This window comes from Saccopteryx leptura, unplaced genomic scaffold (assembly GCF_036850995.1).
Source record: "Saccopteryx leptura isolate mSacLep1 unplaced genomic scaffold, mSacLep1_pri_phased_curated manual_scaffold_16, whole genome shotgun sequence".
In the NCBI taxonomy this organism is placed as follows: domain Eukaryota; kingdom Metazoa; phylum Chordata; class Mammalia; order Chiroptera; family Emballonuridae; genus Saccopteryx; species Saccopteryx leptura.
Window position 1 is genome coordinate 1357873 of NW_027095698.1, and position 21541 is coordinate 1379413.

A 21541-nucleotide genomic window follows, 5' to 3' on the forward strand; every position below is an offset into this window, starting at 1 on the left:
CCCAGAGAAGATGCCATATCTTTGATGGGATGTCTCTCATTCTCATAAGAAAGTAACAAAAATGAAAATGAGAGAGCTCAGGGAGATTAGCTGGTCTTAAATGACATAGATCCAAAAGTAAATTTCTGGAGACCTCTAAAAGATGCCATAACTACAGAAAATTATAATTATATATCACAGCTCCCTATGATGCAAAATTTAGTTGTTAAGAGCTCTTGGGGCCTTTTTGCCAACACTGAGTGAACTAGGTTAGGAGCAGACCTGACTTCTCCTAAAAGATACAATATTTTTAAGCCTCTTTTTTAGAAGGCTGGTAGCCTAAACATCAGTGAATGAAAACAATTGGATATATTAGAAGAAATTAGCCTGTGAAATGATGTAATCTTTTAAAAGATACTTCTAAAAGGCTCACAGTTCATGATGATAGCTATTTTTACTGGGATGATTTACAATTTTTAAAAGAAGAGTTAACATATGCCACAGCTCAGTCTATTCTAAACACATTTTTACATGTGTGGGCAATGATCTTAGAGTTACTAAGCAATAGTTCTCAAAGTAAAGCAGGGATGAGGGGCTTTTGCTAACAATATAGGTTGTCTACAGCACTCTTCTTTAGGCCAAAGACTGACACATCCTCCTAACAACAGAAGCATTACTGTTTCCAGAGTATACTACTCATATTCTTTCCTATAATGGGGAGCTGGGGTAAGAATAATAACTGTCACACCAGAAAATAGCTCAAAAGCTAGGTAAAACAATAACGGATACATGTTATTATACATTTGTCCGTAAAATGCAGAACACCAACAGTGAACTGTAATGTAAACTATGGAATTTAGATAATAATACTTTGTTTATAAAGGTTCATGAATTCTAAGAAATGTGGAGAATGTTGACATGAGGGGAAGCTATGCATGTCTGAGAGCAAAGGATATATAGGAAATCTCTATACCCTCCCCTCCATTTTGCTATGGACCTTAAACTGATCTAAAGAAGTCTTAATATATATATATATATTGTAAATCTAGGTATATTCTGCTGCCTCAGAAGAACAAAACTGAAGCCAACAAATGGTCCAGGCACACTACCACAGATCAGTTTAGGACACTGCAAGTCATAAAGGGAAAAACTGTACTGCTCCACGGTATGGTCAAGTTGAAAATGGCCATGTGAAATAAAAAAGGGATTTCTATCTATACTTAAGTAATCTTTATAACTTACTAAGTACAGGCAACAATTCAATGGGATATCAAGTCTTGTAAGTGCTACAGGGAAGAAAGGAAGTGCTTGTATATGCACGTATAGGTTAAACTAATACCTAGTTCAGGGCATCTTAATGTATAACCCACTCTCTTTTCCTCAAAGATGTTGGATATAATTAAATAAATGTTTGAAGTCTCTTGCTATGTCCTCTCAATAACGCTAGGGGTTGTTTGTTCTTGCTTTTTTTTAACCGGAGGAGATACACATAGACGGTACTAGATAAAGTAATGAAATTTGAAAAAGTCCATGCAAACAACAGTATGGAGAATAAGTAAGGGATACAAGAATTGGAATCATAACATAGAGAAGAAAAAGATGCACAACTCTGTAGAAGTAAATTATCCTTTCACATGGCTTTCCTCTTAAATGTCAATCACAGCTGACCTGTGACCAGAAGTTTGCAAGTCAGGGACTATCTAATATTACTTGAATCTTCATAGGTAAAAGTCCTATACCTATGAATTTTCAAAGTAAGAAAAGTAGTCAAAGTCCCAAAGATGATGTTTTCTTAATACATGAGAAAAATTACTAATCCACTGACCTAGGCATATATTTGCTGGTTTTACGCCAGGAAAATCCATTTACAGCTCGAGGATGGGCCAGATATACAAAAGAAAAGTCAATTTCTCCTTGGGATTGTTTTTCTGAACTTTTATCTGGAGAGGTAACAGCTGTCCGCCAGTTTTCTACATTGTACCATACCTTTAAAAGACAGTCATCCTAAGAGAAAAAAACAAACAAACATGGAAAAACATCCACATCAGATTTAATGATTAAGTTAAATAGCAAATGTAAGATTTTTCTCTCCAATCACAGAAACAGGGATGGGAAAAGGGGTTGAGCATGGAGGAACTGAGAAGAAAACCTCTGATTCTGATACTTTTCTATTAGCATTCCTTATTGTGCTCTGAGAATTAAAATGTGTGAATGCGTACATTATGCAAGGATTGGTTCAAGGAAAATTCTAGTTACCATACAGTATGGAAAATAGAGTCATTCAGAAAAGACTGAAAGATAAGTTACGGGTTTTTTTTCCACTTACCCAAATATCAAATAAGAAAGCATTACCACTAACAGACTTACAAAGACTAATAATGTCTGAAAAGGGCAGTTTTCATGAATTATCACATGATGTACAAAGAAAATATTGAAGATGATAATAAGCATTTAAAAACTACTACTATATAAAATAACCTAAGAAAAATAAAAATTGCACCTCCTAATCTGGGAAATAAGGGAACAAGAGAGACTAAAATGTACCAGGTTTTACTCTTAAGCCATAATTGCATTCCCACCTTTAAAGTCAATCAGAATAACAGCTCCACTCTCTCCTAAAAAAACCTCAGAGGATTTAGAGTACGTATCTCATATTCTTAACCTGCAGAAGGCTTTGAGCAATGAGAACAGTAACTTCAGTTGTGCATTAACTGCTCTGTGAACCAATAATTAAAAATAAAATATTTTCAAAGAAATACATTATTCTAAAATCAATAGGTAATGACAAAGAAAATTATTACAAATGTCCTTCTAGAACAGTGGTTCTCAACCTGTGGATCGCGAACCCGGCAGGGGTCGAACGACCAAAACACAGGGGTCGCCTAAAGCAATGAGAATACATTCCGAATCTAACTGTAGGAAAATTACAGTTATGACGTAGTCACCAAAATTATTTTTTGGTTTGGGGTCACCGCAACATGAGGAACTGTATTGCGGGGTCATGGCATTAGAAAGGTTGAGAACCACTGCTCTGGAAAGTTTGTAATTTCTTTTATCTTAATCCTTAATATATGTCAGCTTAAAGATAATATAAATATGGCCCTGGCCGGTTGGCTAAGCGGTAGAGTGTTGGCCTGGCGTGCGGGGGACCCAGGTTCGATTCCCGGCCAGGGCACATAGGAGAAGCGCCCATTTGCTTCTCCACCCCCAACCCCTCCTTCCTCTCTGTCTCTCTCTTCCCCTCCCGCAGCCAAGGCTCCATTGGAGCAAGGATGGCCCGGGCGCTGGGGATGGCTCCTTGGCCTCTGCCCCAGGCACTGGAGTGGCTCTGGTCCTGGCAGAGCGACGCCCCGGAGGGGCAGAGCATCGACCCCTGGTGGGCAGAGCGTCGCCCCTAGTGGGCGTGCCGGGTGGATCCCGGTCGGGCGCATGCAGGAGTCTGTCTGACTGTCTCTCCCCGTTTCCAGCTTCAGAAAAAAAAAAGATAATATAAATAGTGCAATAGTTCATTGATAGTATTCTACATGCAAGACACCATGCCAATCACTTTACTTCTACTGTCTAAATTAACCCTATGATGAATGATCTGAAGTAGGGTTTTTTTATCCTCAGTTTACAAATGACAACGCCAAAGCGCAAAGAAATTAACTATACTGCTCACAAAAGTTACAGGATATTTCAAAATGAATATGAAGCTATAAAATATCCCCTAATTTTTTGAGCAGTATATTTACCCAATATCAAAAAGCTGGTAAATGGCAGTTTTAATAACGACAGATTACCTTTAAGTCTATGCTATTTCAATTATACCATACTGCCTTTTAATAAAGTCATATTGAACCAAATTTTACTATTTCACATTTTAAACAAAATATTTTCAACTTAAATAAAAAAATAAAACTCTAAGTTTTTTGAAGTTTCAAATAAACCATAAACACAATCTGTCAATAGCATTTTCATAAATTACCTTCCCAGCAGTGGCAAAAAATTCCCCATCTGGTGAAAATTTCATTAAATAAATTTGGGAAGCAGTTCTGTAAATTAAAGATATAAGGAATAATTATTAAGAAAAATTCAATGAGAAAGCAATATTACTCCATAAACAATATTCAGCAATTTCTTCAAATAACAAAATTTTTGATAACACAAGTTTTACACTTACTTTTAAGTATAGCTCATAATTATAAATTTAAAAATATAACTAAATTAAATATAAAGATTATTTTTATGTAAAAATATTCATGTATAAGAATCATGCAAAGAATAACTTGTCAGTCCTTAAAATTTAAGAGTCATAGCTCTCATTCCCTCAGAATGTGAAAGAATGGTTATATTTTTAATCTGGATATCTGATTTCCAGAACCGTAAATAATCTGTATTCCAAAATACATTTTCATGGACAAACTAATATTTTAAAAAGCATTCCGCTTTATGGTAGCATGTGACTAAATACAGATTACGTGTGGGTTAGTGACCGTCAGGGACTGAGCCTTCCAGCTTCACCTATATACTTGGTGAGTACTTGCTCTTCTTCTCCAAGGAGTTTTGGCTCCTTTCTGTTCACAGCCTTTCCCTTTGGCTACTCATAAATGTTGATCTCAAGACTCTCACTATCTTTGCCTTCCTTTCCTTATCCAAGTTCATGCTTAGATGCATCCTAAAATTATTTGTAAAGCAGGCCAGAGATTAATTCAGTCACAGTTCATTCCAAATACAAATATATTTTTCCTGACTTTAAATGTAACAAATACGTACTTTAAAATATTGATACAAATGAATAAGAAAAAAATAAAACCATCTTTAGTTTCACCGATACCATGACACCAATTCTCAGGCAAAACCACACTTAATATTTTAATATAAAGATTTCCAGATGCATCTGTCTGCTCTTCCTCTCTATTTCCTATAGGAGGGTGTGGGGGAAGAGGGTATAGAAACTGAGGCCACATCAACAGTTTGCTTTGCAACATTTACTTATTTAAAGATACATTATGGCCTGACCAGGTGGTGCCACAGTGGATAGAGCGTCAGACTGGGACGCAGAGGACCCAGATTTGAGACCCCAAGGTCACTGGCTTGAGCATGGGCTCACCAGCTTTAGCTCAGGGTTGCTGGCTTGAGTGTGGAATCACAGACATGACCCCATGGTCAATGGCTTGCGCCCAAATGTCACTGGTTTGAAGCCTAAGGTCACTGGCTTGAGCCCAAGGTTGCTGGCTTGAGCAAGGGGTCACTTGTTTTGCTGTAGCCACCCATCAAGGCACATATGAGAAAGCAATCAATGAACAACTAAGGGAGACTAAGGAGTCGCAACGAAGAATTGATGCTTCTCATCTCTCCTTCCTGCCTGTCTGTCCCTATCTGTCCCTCTCTCTGTCTCTCTCTCTCTCTCTCTCTCTCTCTCTGTCACACACAGACACACAAAAGATATATTATGAAGTTTTATGTATCAATACACGTAGACCTCCATTATTTTATTGACCCACACTCAGAGCCAATAACCTTGGGGTTTCGAACCAGCAACTTCAGTGTTCCAGGTCAATGCTTTATCTACTGTGGTACCACTGGTCAGGCTTCATTTCTTGATATAAAGTGAGATCAACTCTTAATATGCTTATGATTCATATGTATTACCATTTAAAATATTTCTCTTCAAAGCCCTGGCCGGTTGGCTCAGCGGTAGAGCGTCGGCCTAGCATGCGGAGGACCCGGGTTCGATTCCCGGCCAGGGCACACAGGAGAAGCGCCCATTTGCTTCTCCACCCCTCCGCCATGCCTTCCTCTCTGTCTCTCTCTTCCCCTCCCGCAGCCAAGGCTCCATTGGAGCAAAGATGGCCCGGGCGCTGGGGATGGCTCTGTGGCCTCTGCCTCAGGCGCTAGAGTGGCTCTGGTTGCAACATGGCGACGCCCCGGAGAGGCAGAGCATCGCCCCCTGGTGGGCAGAGCCGGGTGGATCCCGGTCGGGCACATTCGGGAGTCTGCCTGTCTCTCCCTGTTTCCAGCTTCAGAAAAATGGAAAATATATATATATATTTCTCTTTATTGTCCATTGTTGTTCACTATTGAGATATGTGTTTCTTTTCTAAGACTTTGGTTTAAAAAAATTTCCTCTCAATTTTTTGTTTTTTTTCTTTATGGTCATTTTGATTTACAGAAACTTTTTATTAATACAGAAAAATAATCAAGTTTTTCCTTTCCTTTCCTTTCAGTTTCTAGTTTTGGTGTCATACCTAAGTCTTTCCCTGACTCTAAAGCAGCACTTTTTATTCCGTTACAATAGAACATAAATGACAAACGTTAGCCATATATGTAAACCTTCTAGTAGCCACATTTTAATATAAAAAGAAACAGGTGTGAAATTAATTTTTTAAGCTAAAATAGATGTCAAAAATATTATCATTTCAACATGTAGTCAATAAATAATAGAATATTTTACACGCTTTGTGCTAAGTTTTTGAAATCCAGTGTGTATTTCATTCTTATAGCACATCTCAAATTTGGGTTAGCTGCATTTCAAGTATTCAACAGTGATATATGGCTAGTTGCTATCAATACTGGATATTCACCTATATTTCTAATATTTGTTTCATTGTATAGAAATTCAATTTGTCCTTCCTTTGAAATTTATTTTGGTGCCAGATATAACACAGACTCTAACTTCATTTTCACATCCATAGAGCTAGCCAATTTGCCCACTGATGTAAAATACCACCTTATATATCAAATCTCCATGTATATAACTGGGTCTAACCCTGAACCTCAAACTGTCTGTTCATTTTTTTCCTCTCCTCATATTTATTTTTTTATCTATAAATATTTTAAATTCTTTTTAATTGAATGAGGGTGACAGTGGTTAATAAAATTATACAGGTGTACAATTCTATAATACATGATCTATATTCTGTTGTGTACTCATCACCCCACGTCACGTCTCCTTCCATCACCACTGATCTCCCCTCACCCTCTCTACCTCTCCTGCCTTCGCTCTTGTAATCATCACACTGCTCTGGGTCTGAGTTGCTTTTTTTCCTTTGCTCAATCTGTCTACTCATATCAATTAAAAATTGTTTAGAACTTTGGTTAAAAGAGAAATTACAATGGGATTTTGACTAAAATTATGTTTAATATACAGATTACTTAGGGAAAAATATACCTCTTCACAATAGAAAAATTTTCATTCAAAAGCATAACTGTCTCTCTCCTTTTGTATAAATTAGCAAGTTCTATTTAATAATCTTCATATAGGCCTTACACATTTCTTTTTTTTTTTAAAGACTTTATTTATTCATTTTAGACAGGAGAGAGAGAGAGAGAGAGAGAGAGAGAGAGGAGAGAGAGAGAGAAGGGAGGAGCAGGAAGCATCAACTCCCATATGTGCCTTGACCAGGCAAGCCCAGGGTTTTGAACCAGCGACCTCAGCATTCCAGGTCGATGCTTTATCCACTGTGCCACCACAGGTCAGGCGCCTTACACATTTCTTTTGTTTCTTTGTAATTGTTTTATTCAACAAGTAAAAACAAATAAATCTGTAGAACACAGGCAATGGTAAATCCTCTGTATATAGGAAAAGTCATGTCACAGAATAAAAAATAATACTTTTTCCGTCAGTGTGGTTTTACAAAACTAAAATGCATTTATAATAAAACCACATGGAACAGGCTTGTTGGGTTAATCCCCTGATTAATTGCTTACTTGCAATGCCAAATGCATCTCCAATCTCCACAGTGAAGATCTGCTTTATCCAGATTTCCATCTTCAGTTGGCTTCTCCAAGTTGGAATTAGACCAGAGTTGCAAACAGCTAGAACCAGTTAAAAGAGGATTGCCTAAAAATATATGTTATTCACCACTTATTATTTAAATATTTAGTGAGTTACATACTCAACAGTTTCATATAATACTATAAAGATAAAAACAACTTCTAAAAAGTCAAATAATAAGATTAGGGGGAAGGGGGAGTAAAGTTGTATTTTAATTTTGTTGAAACAACTTGGGGAAAAACAAGATTTTATAATCTCTCATTCAACAAATATTTAATGAACATCTTCTCTGTACCAGACACTGCCAGGCACAAAGGATGCCATGACGAATGTTAACACTGTTGTTTTCATAATGAGTTTACCTTATGTAAAGAAATACTATGCACAGAGGCATGAAGCCATGCAAATTCAAATATATGCCCAAGAATGGCTTGACTGGAAAAATAAATAAGGTTGGGAAAAAAATCTGAAGACAGATTATGAAACATTTCTGATGCTCATAAGGAGTTTGGAGTTTGTTGTAGGTACGTAGAATTAAAGGTTTTTAAGTGGGGGGAGGGAGTTTACATTAAGTGGATCTGTATTTTAGAACAAGGGGTCTCAACTGGGGTGAGGGGTATCAACAGAGATACTTAACAAGGCCTGTGAACCTCCCTTCAATAAGATATGCAAAAGTTACATGTACAGTATGTGCATTTTTCTAGAGAGACAGTCCATAATTTTCACCATACTTTCAAAGATTCCAGTACACAAAGAAGGGTAAAGATCATTTTAGAAAGGAACTCTAGTGATAGACAAGATTAGAAAAAACGTAAGACAGAGAAACGTGGTTAATTGTAATAATACTGATAGAAAATCATGAGAATCTAAATCAAACATTAAAGTACTAAGCAAGGATTTGAAAGCCATTTCAAAAGCAGAATTTTCAAAGCTTAACACCAACTAAAAAACAGGAATAGACAATAGGTTTCAAGGACATATTTCAGCTTTATGACTTAGGTAACTGAGTAGAATGCTGTGCTATCATCCAAACAAACAAACAACTAACTCTTCCTACAATTCCTCTTTTTCCCTTCTCACTATCCCCACCTTCACTGTTAAATCTATCTCTCTGAGGTTAAATGCCTCCTCTTCAATCAAACTTTGTCCAGAAGAAATTAATGCCACCTTCTCAAAACAATAGCTATTCCTCCTGTAGTTGGAAACTTTTGCAGTGTATCTTCATTTTACCATAAGTTCGAAAAAAGTACAACTTTATTACTTTTTTGTTCCCCACAATCTCATACAAAGCAGAACTGTAAAACATAACAGTAAAAAAAGCAATAGCTAGGAAAGTGATATTTCATTTCAGTTAATTCTGCTTCTGTTCTTACCGGCGGGATGCCAAGTGATATTGTGTGCTATTGATTCCAAAAAAACTGACCACTTTTCTGCCATTCACTGTATACTTCATAAAATTAAAATAAAATAAAAGGTTATTTATCCAATTATTATTGACACCTTTTGTCAAACAAATGTATATATTCATTATAATTAATAATACATGCATTTTTTTTAGGTATAACTGACCATGCAGACATGTTTAAGAAGAACAAAACATTTAATTCTGTCAAGAAAAATAAGAATATGTGGTAGAGGAGATTATTGAGAGACTATCCACCCCTGGAGGTCCAAAAGTCTACTGTTAGTATATTTAAACAACTAATAATAGTACACTCCACCTGAGGCAATATTCTTATTGACCTCAGACTTATGTGTGAAAACTCAGAAGAGATAGAATACTTCCATTATAATGTATAATTTAAGTCTTTTCATTCCTTAAAGGAATAGTTTTCAACTTTTTTATCTGAAAGCCAGTAAGAAATATATGTTGTATTGTGAACCAGTATATATATAATATACAAATCCAATCAGAAGTAATCTACCCTTATTATAAGTGATGCACTCTTAACATTTCTACTCTATTTAATTCTCCTTTATATTCAAGTTGTGGCCTACTAGGTTGATTTCACTGACCTCTAATAGATTGAGGCCCATAACACTTTCTTAAGTAGTGTTTCTCATACTTTAGTACAAGAATAACCTTAATGTTTATTAAAAATTCAAATTTCCTCCCTGGCCAAATAGCTTCATTGGTTGGAGCATCGTTCTGACACACCACTGGTATGGGTTTGATCCTCAATCAGGGCACATGCAAGGAGCAACCAATGAATGCATAAATAAGTGGAGCAACAAGTGGGTTTTATTTTCTCTCTCTCCCTCTTTCTCTAAAATCAGTAAATATTTTTAAAAATTCAACTTTCCAAGACCTACTACTGTATGTCTAAAGGTTCAGGCTCAGAAGGTTCAAGACAAGGCACCAGATTCTGCACTTTAAACAATATCCCAGATAATTCTGATACTGGTGGCCTGCAGCACATGATTTTTTATAACACTGCCTTGAAGAAATGGCTCTCAATCACAGTGTACATCAAAACCCTCTCTAGAACTAGATATACAGGTCCTAGACACAACCCCACACTCCAGATTTAGAAGTTCCCGGGGCAGGATCTTGGACACATGCATCAACTAGTGATTCTGAAGAGTACCTCTTATAAAGAACCACCATCCTAAAAAAATATGCCAGAATGTACAAAGAAATGGAAATATCATATATATATTTTATGAGGATCTAAAGATTCTCTGAGTAGACCCTGGAATAAGAGATTTCGTGTGCCTTCCAAGTCTACAGTTTCTTCATCTGAACAGGCTTTCTCTTTAGCCGTCAGGCTTTTTTTTACCCTCTCTGCAAAGTTAGTGCTACCTACCAATAAACCAGGCTCTTTTTAATGAGTTGTTGACACTGTTATATTAAACAATCATATAACAAGAGTGAAGGGGCAAAAACTGAAAATCTCAATTCTACCCATATTAATACAGGCATTTTAACATAATGCACAGATTTGTTAAAAATCAGTTTAGTTCATTTAATAAACATAGTGAGTATTATTTGAAATATAATGTTCTGAGTGGAGCAACCACCTTTAAAATTTAGATTCAGTACTGTCAGTTACTAATTCACAATGCTGTAAGAGCTTCTAATATTGGGTTCATTAAGTAATGTCTAAACACAAATAAAAAACAGGGGAGAATTGTGAATTCCCCATCTGTAAAATTTTAAAATGGGTATAAATCCAGAGAAAAATCTTTTTCATTAATATAAGGTACAGAAAAGAAGGCTCACACTTAGGGATCAATAAAGCTGGTTTTATTCTTAGTTCTGTGGCTCACTGGTCAAGTCACATTTCTTTTTGGACCTCTGAGGTCTTAATTATAAAAGAAAAAAAATACAGCTACAAAACTAAGTCAAAGAAAATATGTAAGACACTAACGAGTGAAAACTATGAAAGATACATAAAAGTATGTCTATTATTAAAACACTGCTTTGTTCTTTAACATATTCTATACAGTCACTGACATCATGTCATCCTTACAATAGCTCATGAAGAATATGACAGTAACCAATCTCAGAATTCAGTTAAGAGTCTTCTAAAGCTCCTTGCTTATTATTAGCTCAAACAGCTAAGCCGCAGCAGAAAATCCCCAATCCTCTGACCCCTAATAAAGTCTCTTTGCACCACACTATACTGATCTTTTGTCACGTGCTTTAAATCACTAGTTTTTAATTTTGTTATTGATTTTTTTTTAGAAAGACAGAAACACTGATGATATGTTCCACTTATTTATGCATTCACTAGTTGATCCTTGTTATGTGCCCTGACCGGGAAACAAACCTGCAACCCTGGCGTATTGGGACAGTGCTCCAACCAACTGAGCTACCTGGCTAGTGCTAAATTACCAATTTAATCTTCAGTGCAGATGTGGAGATGGGTAAAATAACCTGGTTTGTCTGTCATATTTAAAGACATTTAAACTGCTCAAGAAATCTACTATATAACCTCAATAATTATAAACTACCATTTAACCAGCTTTCAGAACTATTCCTGATTATAATTTCTTAAGACAGTTCACTGGCCTGTTAACCATAATATTACATGATATAATAAGTTCAAGAAAATAGTCCTAGAGGTATGGTAAGACTCTGCAGTTAAAACATGTAACTTTAAGAACAAAATACATAAGGCAGTAAATCTATGTGAAAGTAAATCATAAAAGCAAAGAATAAAGTGCCACCTAAGACTGGACAGTGGTGTTTGTACCAGCAGTAACTTTATCATAACTGCCAAAGAAAGTTGTGGACTCTTTAAATACAGAAAAAAAATGTCAGGAGCAAAAATAAATAAAAATATTGCAAGACAATTCATTAGCACAGTTTAGTTAAATTCTATTTCAATGAAAGATTTAAACATTTTTAACATGAAAGTGGCATTTAACATTTATTGTTAACTATAGTGTATAGTTTATACTAATTTATTTGATGATCATTCTGACTTTGTACTCTAAAAAATAACATCTTTTAATACTCAAGACATTTCGATTCTTAAAAGAAAAATGATAAGTTACTGACCAAATTTTTCTTTTGTTTCGGTAGGTTAACTGGTTCAAAAATAGAGATAACATTTCCATAGCAGGCTGCAATCTTCAAAAAAAAAATGAAAAAAAATATGGCTAAGTTAACTTACTTATAAATCAAAAGAGCAAAGGAAATTAATAGTGTAACTTAAAAAATATGCCCACATGTGCAATTTCATTCACCAATACTTGAGAATGTCCGTTTTAGAGACCATCGTATCTGGATCAGAATCCCAGTGCATACTGTCTGTCACTTCCTGTGTAACTAGCAAGTTAATCTCTCTGAACCTTAGTTTCTCTATCTATATTTATAAAATGTATAGTACTATCTTCCTAATAGAATTATTTTTAGGATTGAAAGAACATTTGTAAAACATCTTATATAGTATTATAAGATACATAGTAAATGTTAATTCCATTCCTCACAGAAGAATATATAATGATGTATTCCTTGTCAAGTAGAACATTTGACAGGACTTAAAATCAGTTTTTAGCCTCAAAGTTCACAATTCTGTGAGTATATATTCAACTTTTTAAAAATAAAACTTAGATATGTTCCTTTGTGTACTCTCTAAGGCATGTATTTTTTTTAATATTCTATTTTATTTGTGTATGTTTAAAATCGACCCTTTAAATCAATGGAGTATAACCCTTCCTGGCTCTGTTTTATTAGGTAGTTATTACTAATGTTTGAGTGAGTCACAAATGAAGAACACTGAAATATCAGAAAACAGATAAGATAGACCTACAGAAAGACAGATTCAATGAATAAGATTAAATGAATTAATTATTAAATAAATAAATGATAAAAATAATTATATATAATCTAGGGAAGGGGTAAGGAATGAAGATGTAACATACATATGGGGAAAGAAATCTTTCAATGGATGTTTTTAAGTGTTCTGAGGAACCTTAGGATATAGAAATCATCTACTGAGTTGGTCTGGGAGGGAGTATTTAGTTTGGGCCTTTAAAGTGTAGGTAGTATTTCTTCAAAGGACAGTAAATATTCAATTTTAGAAAGAAGGCATAATATGAACACAAATGTAAAGACTAAAAGAGGCAATGTGGTATGTTGGAGGTGACTGACCACCAGCCAAGCTAGAAGAGAGGATTCCTTAAATAGAACAACGAACATGAGGCCAAAAAGGCAGGTTTGAGCCAGTTGTTCAGGGCCCCACGATAAGGTGAACAGTTAGCTAAGGTAATAGTAAGCTAAGAATGTTTTTAAACAATGAATAATAAAACAATGAATGTTTTCAACAAATGAATAAAAAGATAAATGCAGGTGAATTTCCTCAAGAAAATTAATCTGGTAGTATTATAAAGAAAAATATTAATGATAAAATACTGATGCCTGTGGTACCAAGTACCATTTCCTTCTTAAAGGCAAATAGTAGTACCTATGTATCAAAACTTATAAAATGTTCTTCTTGATATCTTAAGGAATCATTTGCTTATACTGATACTAGTAAAAAAAAAAGCCTTTTATCAGAATGATTATAAAACCAAATGACCTTTTCATTCTAACCTGAACTGTCATGTAATCTAGCTTATCACAAAAAGATAATTCATACTGAAAATTATTAAAATTGCATTTCCAATATGAACCAACCCTATCTGTGTCTAGATGGTATAAGTGAGTTTTTACACAATAATAAGATTATAGCAACTAGAGCTAGGAGCTCAAACAAACATGAAAAAAAAAGAAAAAAATCTCAAGTTTTAGTATTGTATAAGATAGATCATTTTGCAGTACAGTGAGACTGAAATGAGTAAACAAAAGAAAGACGAGACACTTGTAACTGTATTAAAGAGAAGGGGGCACAGGAGTAGCAAAAGGAAGAGTAGTTCAACAAATAAGTAAAGACTGCAAGAGGCAAAACTCCTTTTACCATCAGTATCTTTAAACTAGGTTCCTGAAGTAATGTTCAGACTGGCAGGTCTATTAGAAATGATAGATTTTTTTAAAAAAGGATTGGGTCCACTTTGGTTCCTCACACAAAATGTTCTGGTGGCATCATATAGTTAAAAAAAAACTACTTATTTAATTATCTAGTAAAAATATTAACTGTTTGAGTAGTACGAACATTCATGTACATCCCTGTGCCTTCTGACCATACAGAGTTCGATCGATATGTTTTAAAAATGTGTAAGGCAACATTAAAAAAAGGCAAATGTATGTGCTTGTTTCCATAAATTGGTTATCAAACAAACATGATTTTAAGTTAATAAAACTGGAACTGGAACTAATTTCATATATTGAAAGAAAACTCACTCGCAGGGGTCAACGAACATGAAAAAAACTCACTACATAAAGGGTTAAATAAAGTTGTAAAGTTCACCCCAGTATAGTCCACAGGAAACCATACCTAGGCCTGGCTCCCTATGCCAGGTGCTTTATTAAGCTATATACTACACAGCCTATTAGTTAGGACTCTCCCAATACTTGTATTTTATAGAACCGTATTTAACCTGATACAGCATCACATGCTGTTTCTTTTGTTGTTGCTGTTTTACTTTCAAGATTACTTTTTACTTTTCATATACATGTAATAAATTAAGAAAAAATTATAGACTTTAGAAGACTTTATCTTCATTTTAGTACAAAGTTTATCCAGAAATTACAAAGACGTAATTATCTGTCGGCAGACACGTATCTCTAACAAAATGATTTCTCTTCAGTAGTTTATTTTTAAATAGATGGAAGACTGTCATCCTGTCCTTTGAGTCAATCAATTTTTAAATAAGCTTTAGACTGGTGCAGGTAATAAGTATTAAATACAGATAATAAGTAGTATTAAAGTTCTCTGTCAACTCATAGAGAAGATTATGCTTTATTTTGAAATTATATACTTCATAGACTATCCTGGCATAAACCATATTCAAAAATGTCTTATATTATCACAAGATTACAAACCTTGCCTTGTTGCATTGAACAGTCTACACATCCTACTTGAATATTTCCATGTTTAGCTCCTGGGATTATTTGTAACCTTTCAAAATCACTTCCCAATATAACAATGTCACACCCAGATGCATAAGCCTAAAAAAAAGGAACAAAAAATAAAAATGATAAAATTGCCAAGACCTAGCATGTAAAATACTAGCATTGAATATTACACTTTAACAGACTCATTTAAAGTTTTTTAAATTTTGTATTATTTGAGAATACTTCCTTTACCTCCCATATACAAGTCCCATCGGCAAATTTAATCAGTCCTATCAGCAAAAAGTATACCAATTAGTTCATTTCTTCCTTCTCCACTGAACACTACCGCCCTTATCTAAGTCCATCTTTCTCTTGCACTATTGTTAATAGCTTGACTGGTTCCTTTCTCACCTCGAATTTCTTTCCACACAAAAATTACAGTGATCTTTTTAAAATGTTTATTATACCAAGTACTTTTCCCTGTTTAAACCCCTTTAATAGTTTCTTGGAATAAAATTCCAACTCCTTACCATGATCAAATCCCCTAAATGATTGTTTTGATTCTTCAAAACCATCTCAAGGTTGTCTTTCTTTCCCCTAATTAGTTCCTGTCCCTAACTGCCCTTCCTTCTGTTCCTTAGGTATATCAATCTTTTCCACCTCAAGGTGTTTATCTACCTTTTATCTGCCTGGTCTTTCTCTAGCCAGCTTCTTTTTTTTTTTTTCTTGTATTTTTCTGAAGCTGGAAATGAGGAGGGACAGTCAGACAGACTCCTGACCAGGATCCACCTGGCACGCCCACCAGGGGCAAAGCTCTGCCCACCAGGGGGCGACGCTCTGCCCACCAGGGGGCGATGCTCTGCCCCTCCGGGGCGTTGCTCTGCCGCGACCAGAGCCACTAAAGCGCCTGGGGCAGAGGCCATGGAGCCATCCCCAGCGCCCGGGCCATCTTTGCTCCAATGGAGCCTTGGCTGCGGGAGGGGAAGAGAGAGACAGAGAGGAAGGAGGGGGGGATGGAGAAGCAAATGGGCGCTTCTCCTATGTGCCCTGGCCGGGAATCGAACCCGGGTCCCCCGCACGCCAGGCCAACGCTCTACTGCTGAGCCAACCGGCCAGGGCCTAGCCAGCTTCTTTTCAACATTTAGGTCTAAGTCCCTCACCTACCTCCCCACCTGCCCCACCCACTTCTCTCTAATTCCTTTTTACCACATTACTATTTATTTTTCTTTGTAGTATACGTATATTATAATTTGTAAATATATTTCTTCTTATCCATTTCAATTATTAGACATAAAGTTCCAGACAAAATGGTAGGGTTTGAGTTTATATTGTTCTGTGCTCTAGCACTCAATTTTAATTGAAAGGCCTGCTTTAGAAATACCTTATGGAATAAATGAAGTATTTAATTTTATAAAGGCAGCCATCATAACCAAACAAAATAAAAGGCTTGTTGGCAAGTATTTTATAGCTCCTTTAGAATTTTCCAATGAGCAGAATTCTTCCAACTAGAACTCTTTTTATATTCCATACCCTCCTAGCTCACAGGAGTTCCTTCCATTACAGCAGGGGTCGGGAACCTATGGCTGGCGAGCCAGATGTGGCTCTTTTGATGGCTGCATCTGGCTCACACACAAATCTTTAATAAAAATAATAATAACGTTAAAAATATAAAACATTCTCATATATTACAATCCATTCATTTCCTACCGCTCATGTTCATGGTTGCGGGTGGCTGGAGCCAATCACAGCTGTCCTCCGGGACAACACCAAATTTTTATTGGATAATGCATAACGTACACGGGTCGTTGTATGGCTCTCATGGACTTACATTTTAAAATATGTGGTATTCATAGCTCTCTTAGGCAAAAAGGTTCCCGACCCCTGCATTACAGGGTACATGGCCATCCTAAAATGCATGTATTATAGGTCAACATGCAGTATAACACTGATAATAAAACATCTATCACAAACTATTTTTCCTCCTGATAAGTTCTTAAAGTTCTTGTTTTTGTGTTTTGGTTTATTTATTTATTTATTTTAAAGACAGAGACGGACAGACAGACAGGAAGGGAGAGAGATGAGAAGCATCAACTCATAGTTGTGGCACTTCAGTTGTTCATTGATTGCATTCTCATACGTGCCTTGACTGGGGGCTCCCACAGAGCTAGTGACCCCTTGCTCAAGCCAGAGACCTCTGAGCTCAAGCCAGCGACCCTGGGGTCATGTCTATGATCCCAAGTTCAAGCCAGCAATCCAGCGCTCAAGCTGGTGAGCCAGCACTTAAGCTGGAGGAGTCTGTGCCAAGTCGGCGACCTTGGGGTTTTGAACCTGGGTCCTCAGCATCCCAGGTTGACACTCTAGCCTCTGCACCACCACCTGGTCAGGCAAGTTCTTAAAGTTTTAATAAGTTTTTCTCATCACTTTTGCACACGCATATATACCTTACTTAATGTAAATATATATATATATATATATTGTACTTAATATATACTTTATGACTTTAATTTCTACCAAACCTAAAATAGTCCTGTATACAATTTACCAAAAACTATTAGGAAAAGGACTTGAGAGAGCATACAAAAATTAATCTGCTCATATTACAGACAAGAAAAAGATGCCTAATAGGCTGACATAACTTCTTAGTGGCAAAGAGGGCATGAGAACCCTGGTCTCTTGATTTTTGAGCTAGTGTTATTTCCATGGCATCACCAGAACTTCCCTAATTAATCATACTTGCTCGAAATTTTCCTAGAAGAAATTAAAAAATCAAGTCTCGTTCCACTAGCGTCATATAGTGGAAAAAATGGCACAGTAAACAAATAAAAAAATCTTATGATGGTCAGCTCACCTATTCAAATATACACAACACGATCATAAGGTTTGTCATATGACTATTAGCCAGAATAAGCTCCAAAAAACTTCATTTACTTCAAGAAAATTTTTCATTCACAATACTCTAAATACCTTAATATTTTAGCTCTGGCTAGGTAGCTTAGTTGGTTATAGCATCATCTCATTATGCCAAGGTTGTGGGTTTGATCCCTAAGCAGGGCATATAAAGAATTAATCAATGAATACATAAATAAGTAGAACAAAGTTTCTCTCTCTCTCACTCTCTCTTCCTCTCCAAAAACAATAAATTTAAAAAATTATAGAAAATATATTCTAAAAAACTAATTCATTTCAAGAAAATTTTTCATTCATAATACTCTAAATACCTTAATATTGTCAAAACTGACTTTTCAATATTAAATTTTTATAAAATACTGATTTTTACTATTTCCCCAATATTGTTTTAAATTTTGAATGTTTACAACTTAGATTTCCTCCTCATTATATATTAAAGGTCTTCATAATTTTGCTTTCTTTTGTTATACCTGAAATTATCTACTTACTTTCAGATATTGTGTTGCAACTATTTTTGTCAACCATGACTCTAAATTTTCCAGAATTAAGTCTCTACATTAATCCTGAAGTACCTCCCAAAATTACTGTTTAATACAGCAAATATTATATATTAGCAGAGTTAAAAAATGCAAAATTATCTCAGAAATAGTTAGTTCTAAAGAGGAAGGTGCCAATTTATAATACAATTAACTCTCAATCATTCAAAGACTTATCCATTTTGGATTACCCGTGTTCTTTTGCAGTTGCTGTATTATATTATCACATGACTTTTGTCATTTATATTTTCATATGTCTTTTCCTTAGTGACAGTATTACAAAGTGCAAAGCTGTCTCTCTCTAGTTTTGCTAAACTTTAAATCCAAAGAAATTATTGAAATTCAACTGGAATATCTCTCATTCAGTCCTCACTTTCTTTTCTCAATGGCAATAAACTAGTAGATAGTGGAAAAACGGATATAACCAGCTTCAGTCCACATTTTACAAGTTAACTATTATTCTTGGGGCTTAAAATAAAGATCTTCTGGTTAGCTTGACGATAGGATTTAAATGCTTACAGTGTATTTGATTGTATAATTAGATGTAGGATGCATGAAAAAACTCAAACCATATTTGCATTTTGTTTCATTTCTTAATCACTTTCAAAAACTTTTAACTATGCCCTAAAAAATCCTGCTGTGCACAGTTGAATAGCTATGATATATACCCACAATAGAATATTATACAGCTGTAAAAAGGAGGAAGAAAAAATGAAAAGGAAAGAAAAAAGAATGAGGAAGATATCTATGAACTGACAACGGGGATATTAAGTGGGGAAAATAAAACCAATGTACAAAAGGGTATATACACCAGTATGTTACTTTGCATGTAAGGAAGAAGTTCAATAAGAAAACATACATGTTTCTGCTTATTACAAAAAGAAACAAAGAAAGGATAAAATTAGGAAACAATAGAGTTTGTTAACTAACAAAGATAGGAGGGGTTAGGATGGAGTGGAAGGGATAAAGGAAAGAATAACATTTCTGAGTATAACTTATTATACAGTTATGACTTTTGAAAACATATTAACATCATACATATTCAAAAATTAAATTAAATAAATCAGAATGGGGAAAAGGGAAGGTGAAACAAATGAACTAATGCATTTCAAATGAATACTACAGCTACACCTAGAGAAAGAAGGCATGAACTAAGTAACTTATGAACACAGAATTTGAACATATATTTTGTTTTGGGTAGCTGAAAGAAAAATATGAGCCTTTTTCCGATGTTTCTTCTTTACTCTCACACTACTATCAAATTCACAAACCTCTGAGTATTGTGAGAAGGTTTGAACCAAATCAAGCAATTCTGTAACACCAACTGGGTGTCCTACAATTGAACTCAATTCTGCCACTACCTAGAGATAGCATCAGATCCCACAGGTTAAGAAGGGCTCAGTCTTAACTGAGACTGCCCTCCACTTCAGATGTTAATCACAAGTATTAGGACCCTAGAATACCCATAATATCTTTCTGACTTGGCTACAAAAATCAGCGATTCCCATGATCTCCTCCTTGGATTTGATTACTTGCTAAAACAGTTCACAGAACTCAGAGAAAGAGTTACATTTACCAGTTTATTAGCCATAAGTTAAAAGATACAGATGAACAGCCATGTGAACAGATACATAGGGTGAGGTCTGGGAACATGCCTAGTGCAGGAGCTCCACAGTCCCTGTGCAGTTGGGGTGCGTCACCCGGTACATGTATGTGTTTACCACGCAGAAAGCTCTCTGAACCCTATATTGTTGCAGTTTCATGGAGGTTTCCTTATGTAGGCATAATCAATTATTAACTCCATGTCAACCCCTCTCTCCTCTCTAGAAAATGGAGGGTGGGGTGGAAAATTCCAAGCATCTAATCATGGTTTGGTCTTTCTGATGACTAGCCACCACCAGGAGCTCATCCAGTTGCCTCATTAGAACAAAAGATGGTCCTAGTCTTCTTATCATCCAATTTACAAGGGTTTCAGCTCTGTGCCAGAAACAGGAGGCGAGGGGGTGGACAGTGGCACAGAGATCAATACATATATTTTTTTATTACCTCTAAGGCAGAGTAAGGTGAAGAAACACAAACAAATGCTACAGTATTTTTGTCAGTTTTTTAATTGCAGTGGTACAAACAATGCAATTCTAAAACTATTTTATACGTATTATAGAAATGAGCCATAGTTCTTATTATATAAGAAAGAACAAATTTATGAAATGGGGGAAGACACAATACAGTCATGTAAGGCTGGACTTATTAAAAATATTGATATACACCATTGTGTTACCTTGAAAGTTTTAATGTTTTTTTAAAATCCCCTAGACAAATGTTATAATCTTGTTAATGATTGTGTCATACTGTTATGCCCCCCCAACCTGTATGTGGTCAAAGGGTATATAACCGCCTCTGAGATACATTTGGGGTCAGATATGCTCCATGTCAGTCATATGCGGCCGGCATATTAATAAATCTCCTTTTAATAAAACCCTTCAAAATTACAAAAAATATACTGATATACAATCATGGTTTCCAAAATGTACATATAGTAAATTCTCACATCTCATTGTTGATAGGCTCTGTGACTTGATGTGAAACTACGTACATTGAAACCAGTTTTGCCAAAGATTAAATCAGGGGTCCCCAAACTGCAGCCCCTGAGGCCATTTATCCAGCCCCCGCTGCACTTCAGGAAGGGGCACCTCTTTCATTGGTGGTCAGTGAGAGGAGTACTGTATGTGGCAGCGCTGCAAAGCGCGGCGTCGCTCACTACAGTACTACTTCCGGTGACACAGGACAGACGCGTCACAGCTCTGGAAGCACGTCATATCACTTCTTAGGCTAGCAGTGACAAATATGGAACTGGACATTGACCATCTCATTAGCCAAAAGCAGGCCCATAGTTCCCATTGAAATACTGGTCAGTTT

The 21541-nt window shown here is 35.7% G+C and overlaps 2 protein-coding genes across 2 annotated transcripts in view; both read right to left on the reverse strand.

Annotated features, from left to right (window-relative positions):
• LOC136386840 (dmX-like protein 1) overlaps positions 1-15201 on the reverse strand; it is a 47561-nt gene extending 32360 nt beyond the window's left edge. Inside the window, 4 exon segments of the mRNA XM_066357967.1 lie at positions 1805-1983; positions 3947-4013; positions 7672-7804; positions 15171-15201. Of these exon segments, the coding sequence (XP_066214064.1) occupies positions 1805-1983; positions 3947-4013; positions 7672-7804; positions 15171-15201 (410 nt within the window).
• The window catches only part of LOC136386829 (tRNA-uridine aminocarboxypropyltransferase 2-like), a 40211-nt gene continuing 30925 nt past the window's right edge, over positions 12256-21541 (reverse strand). Inside the window, exons 4-5 of the mRNA XM_066357961.1 lie at positions 15171-15296; positions 12256-12317 (exon numbers count right to left, since the gene is read on the reverse strand). Coding sequence (XP_066214058.1) covers positions 15236-15296 — 61 coding nt within the window. The 3' untranslated portion in view covers positions 12256-12317; positions 15171-15235. The remainder of the gene's footprint in view (positions 12318-15170; positions 15297-21541) is intronic.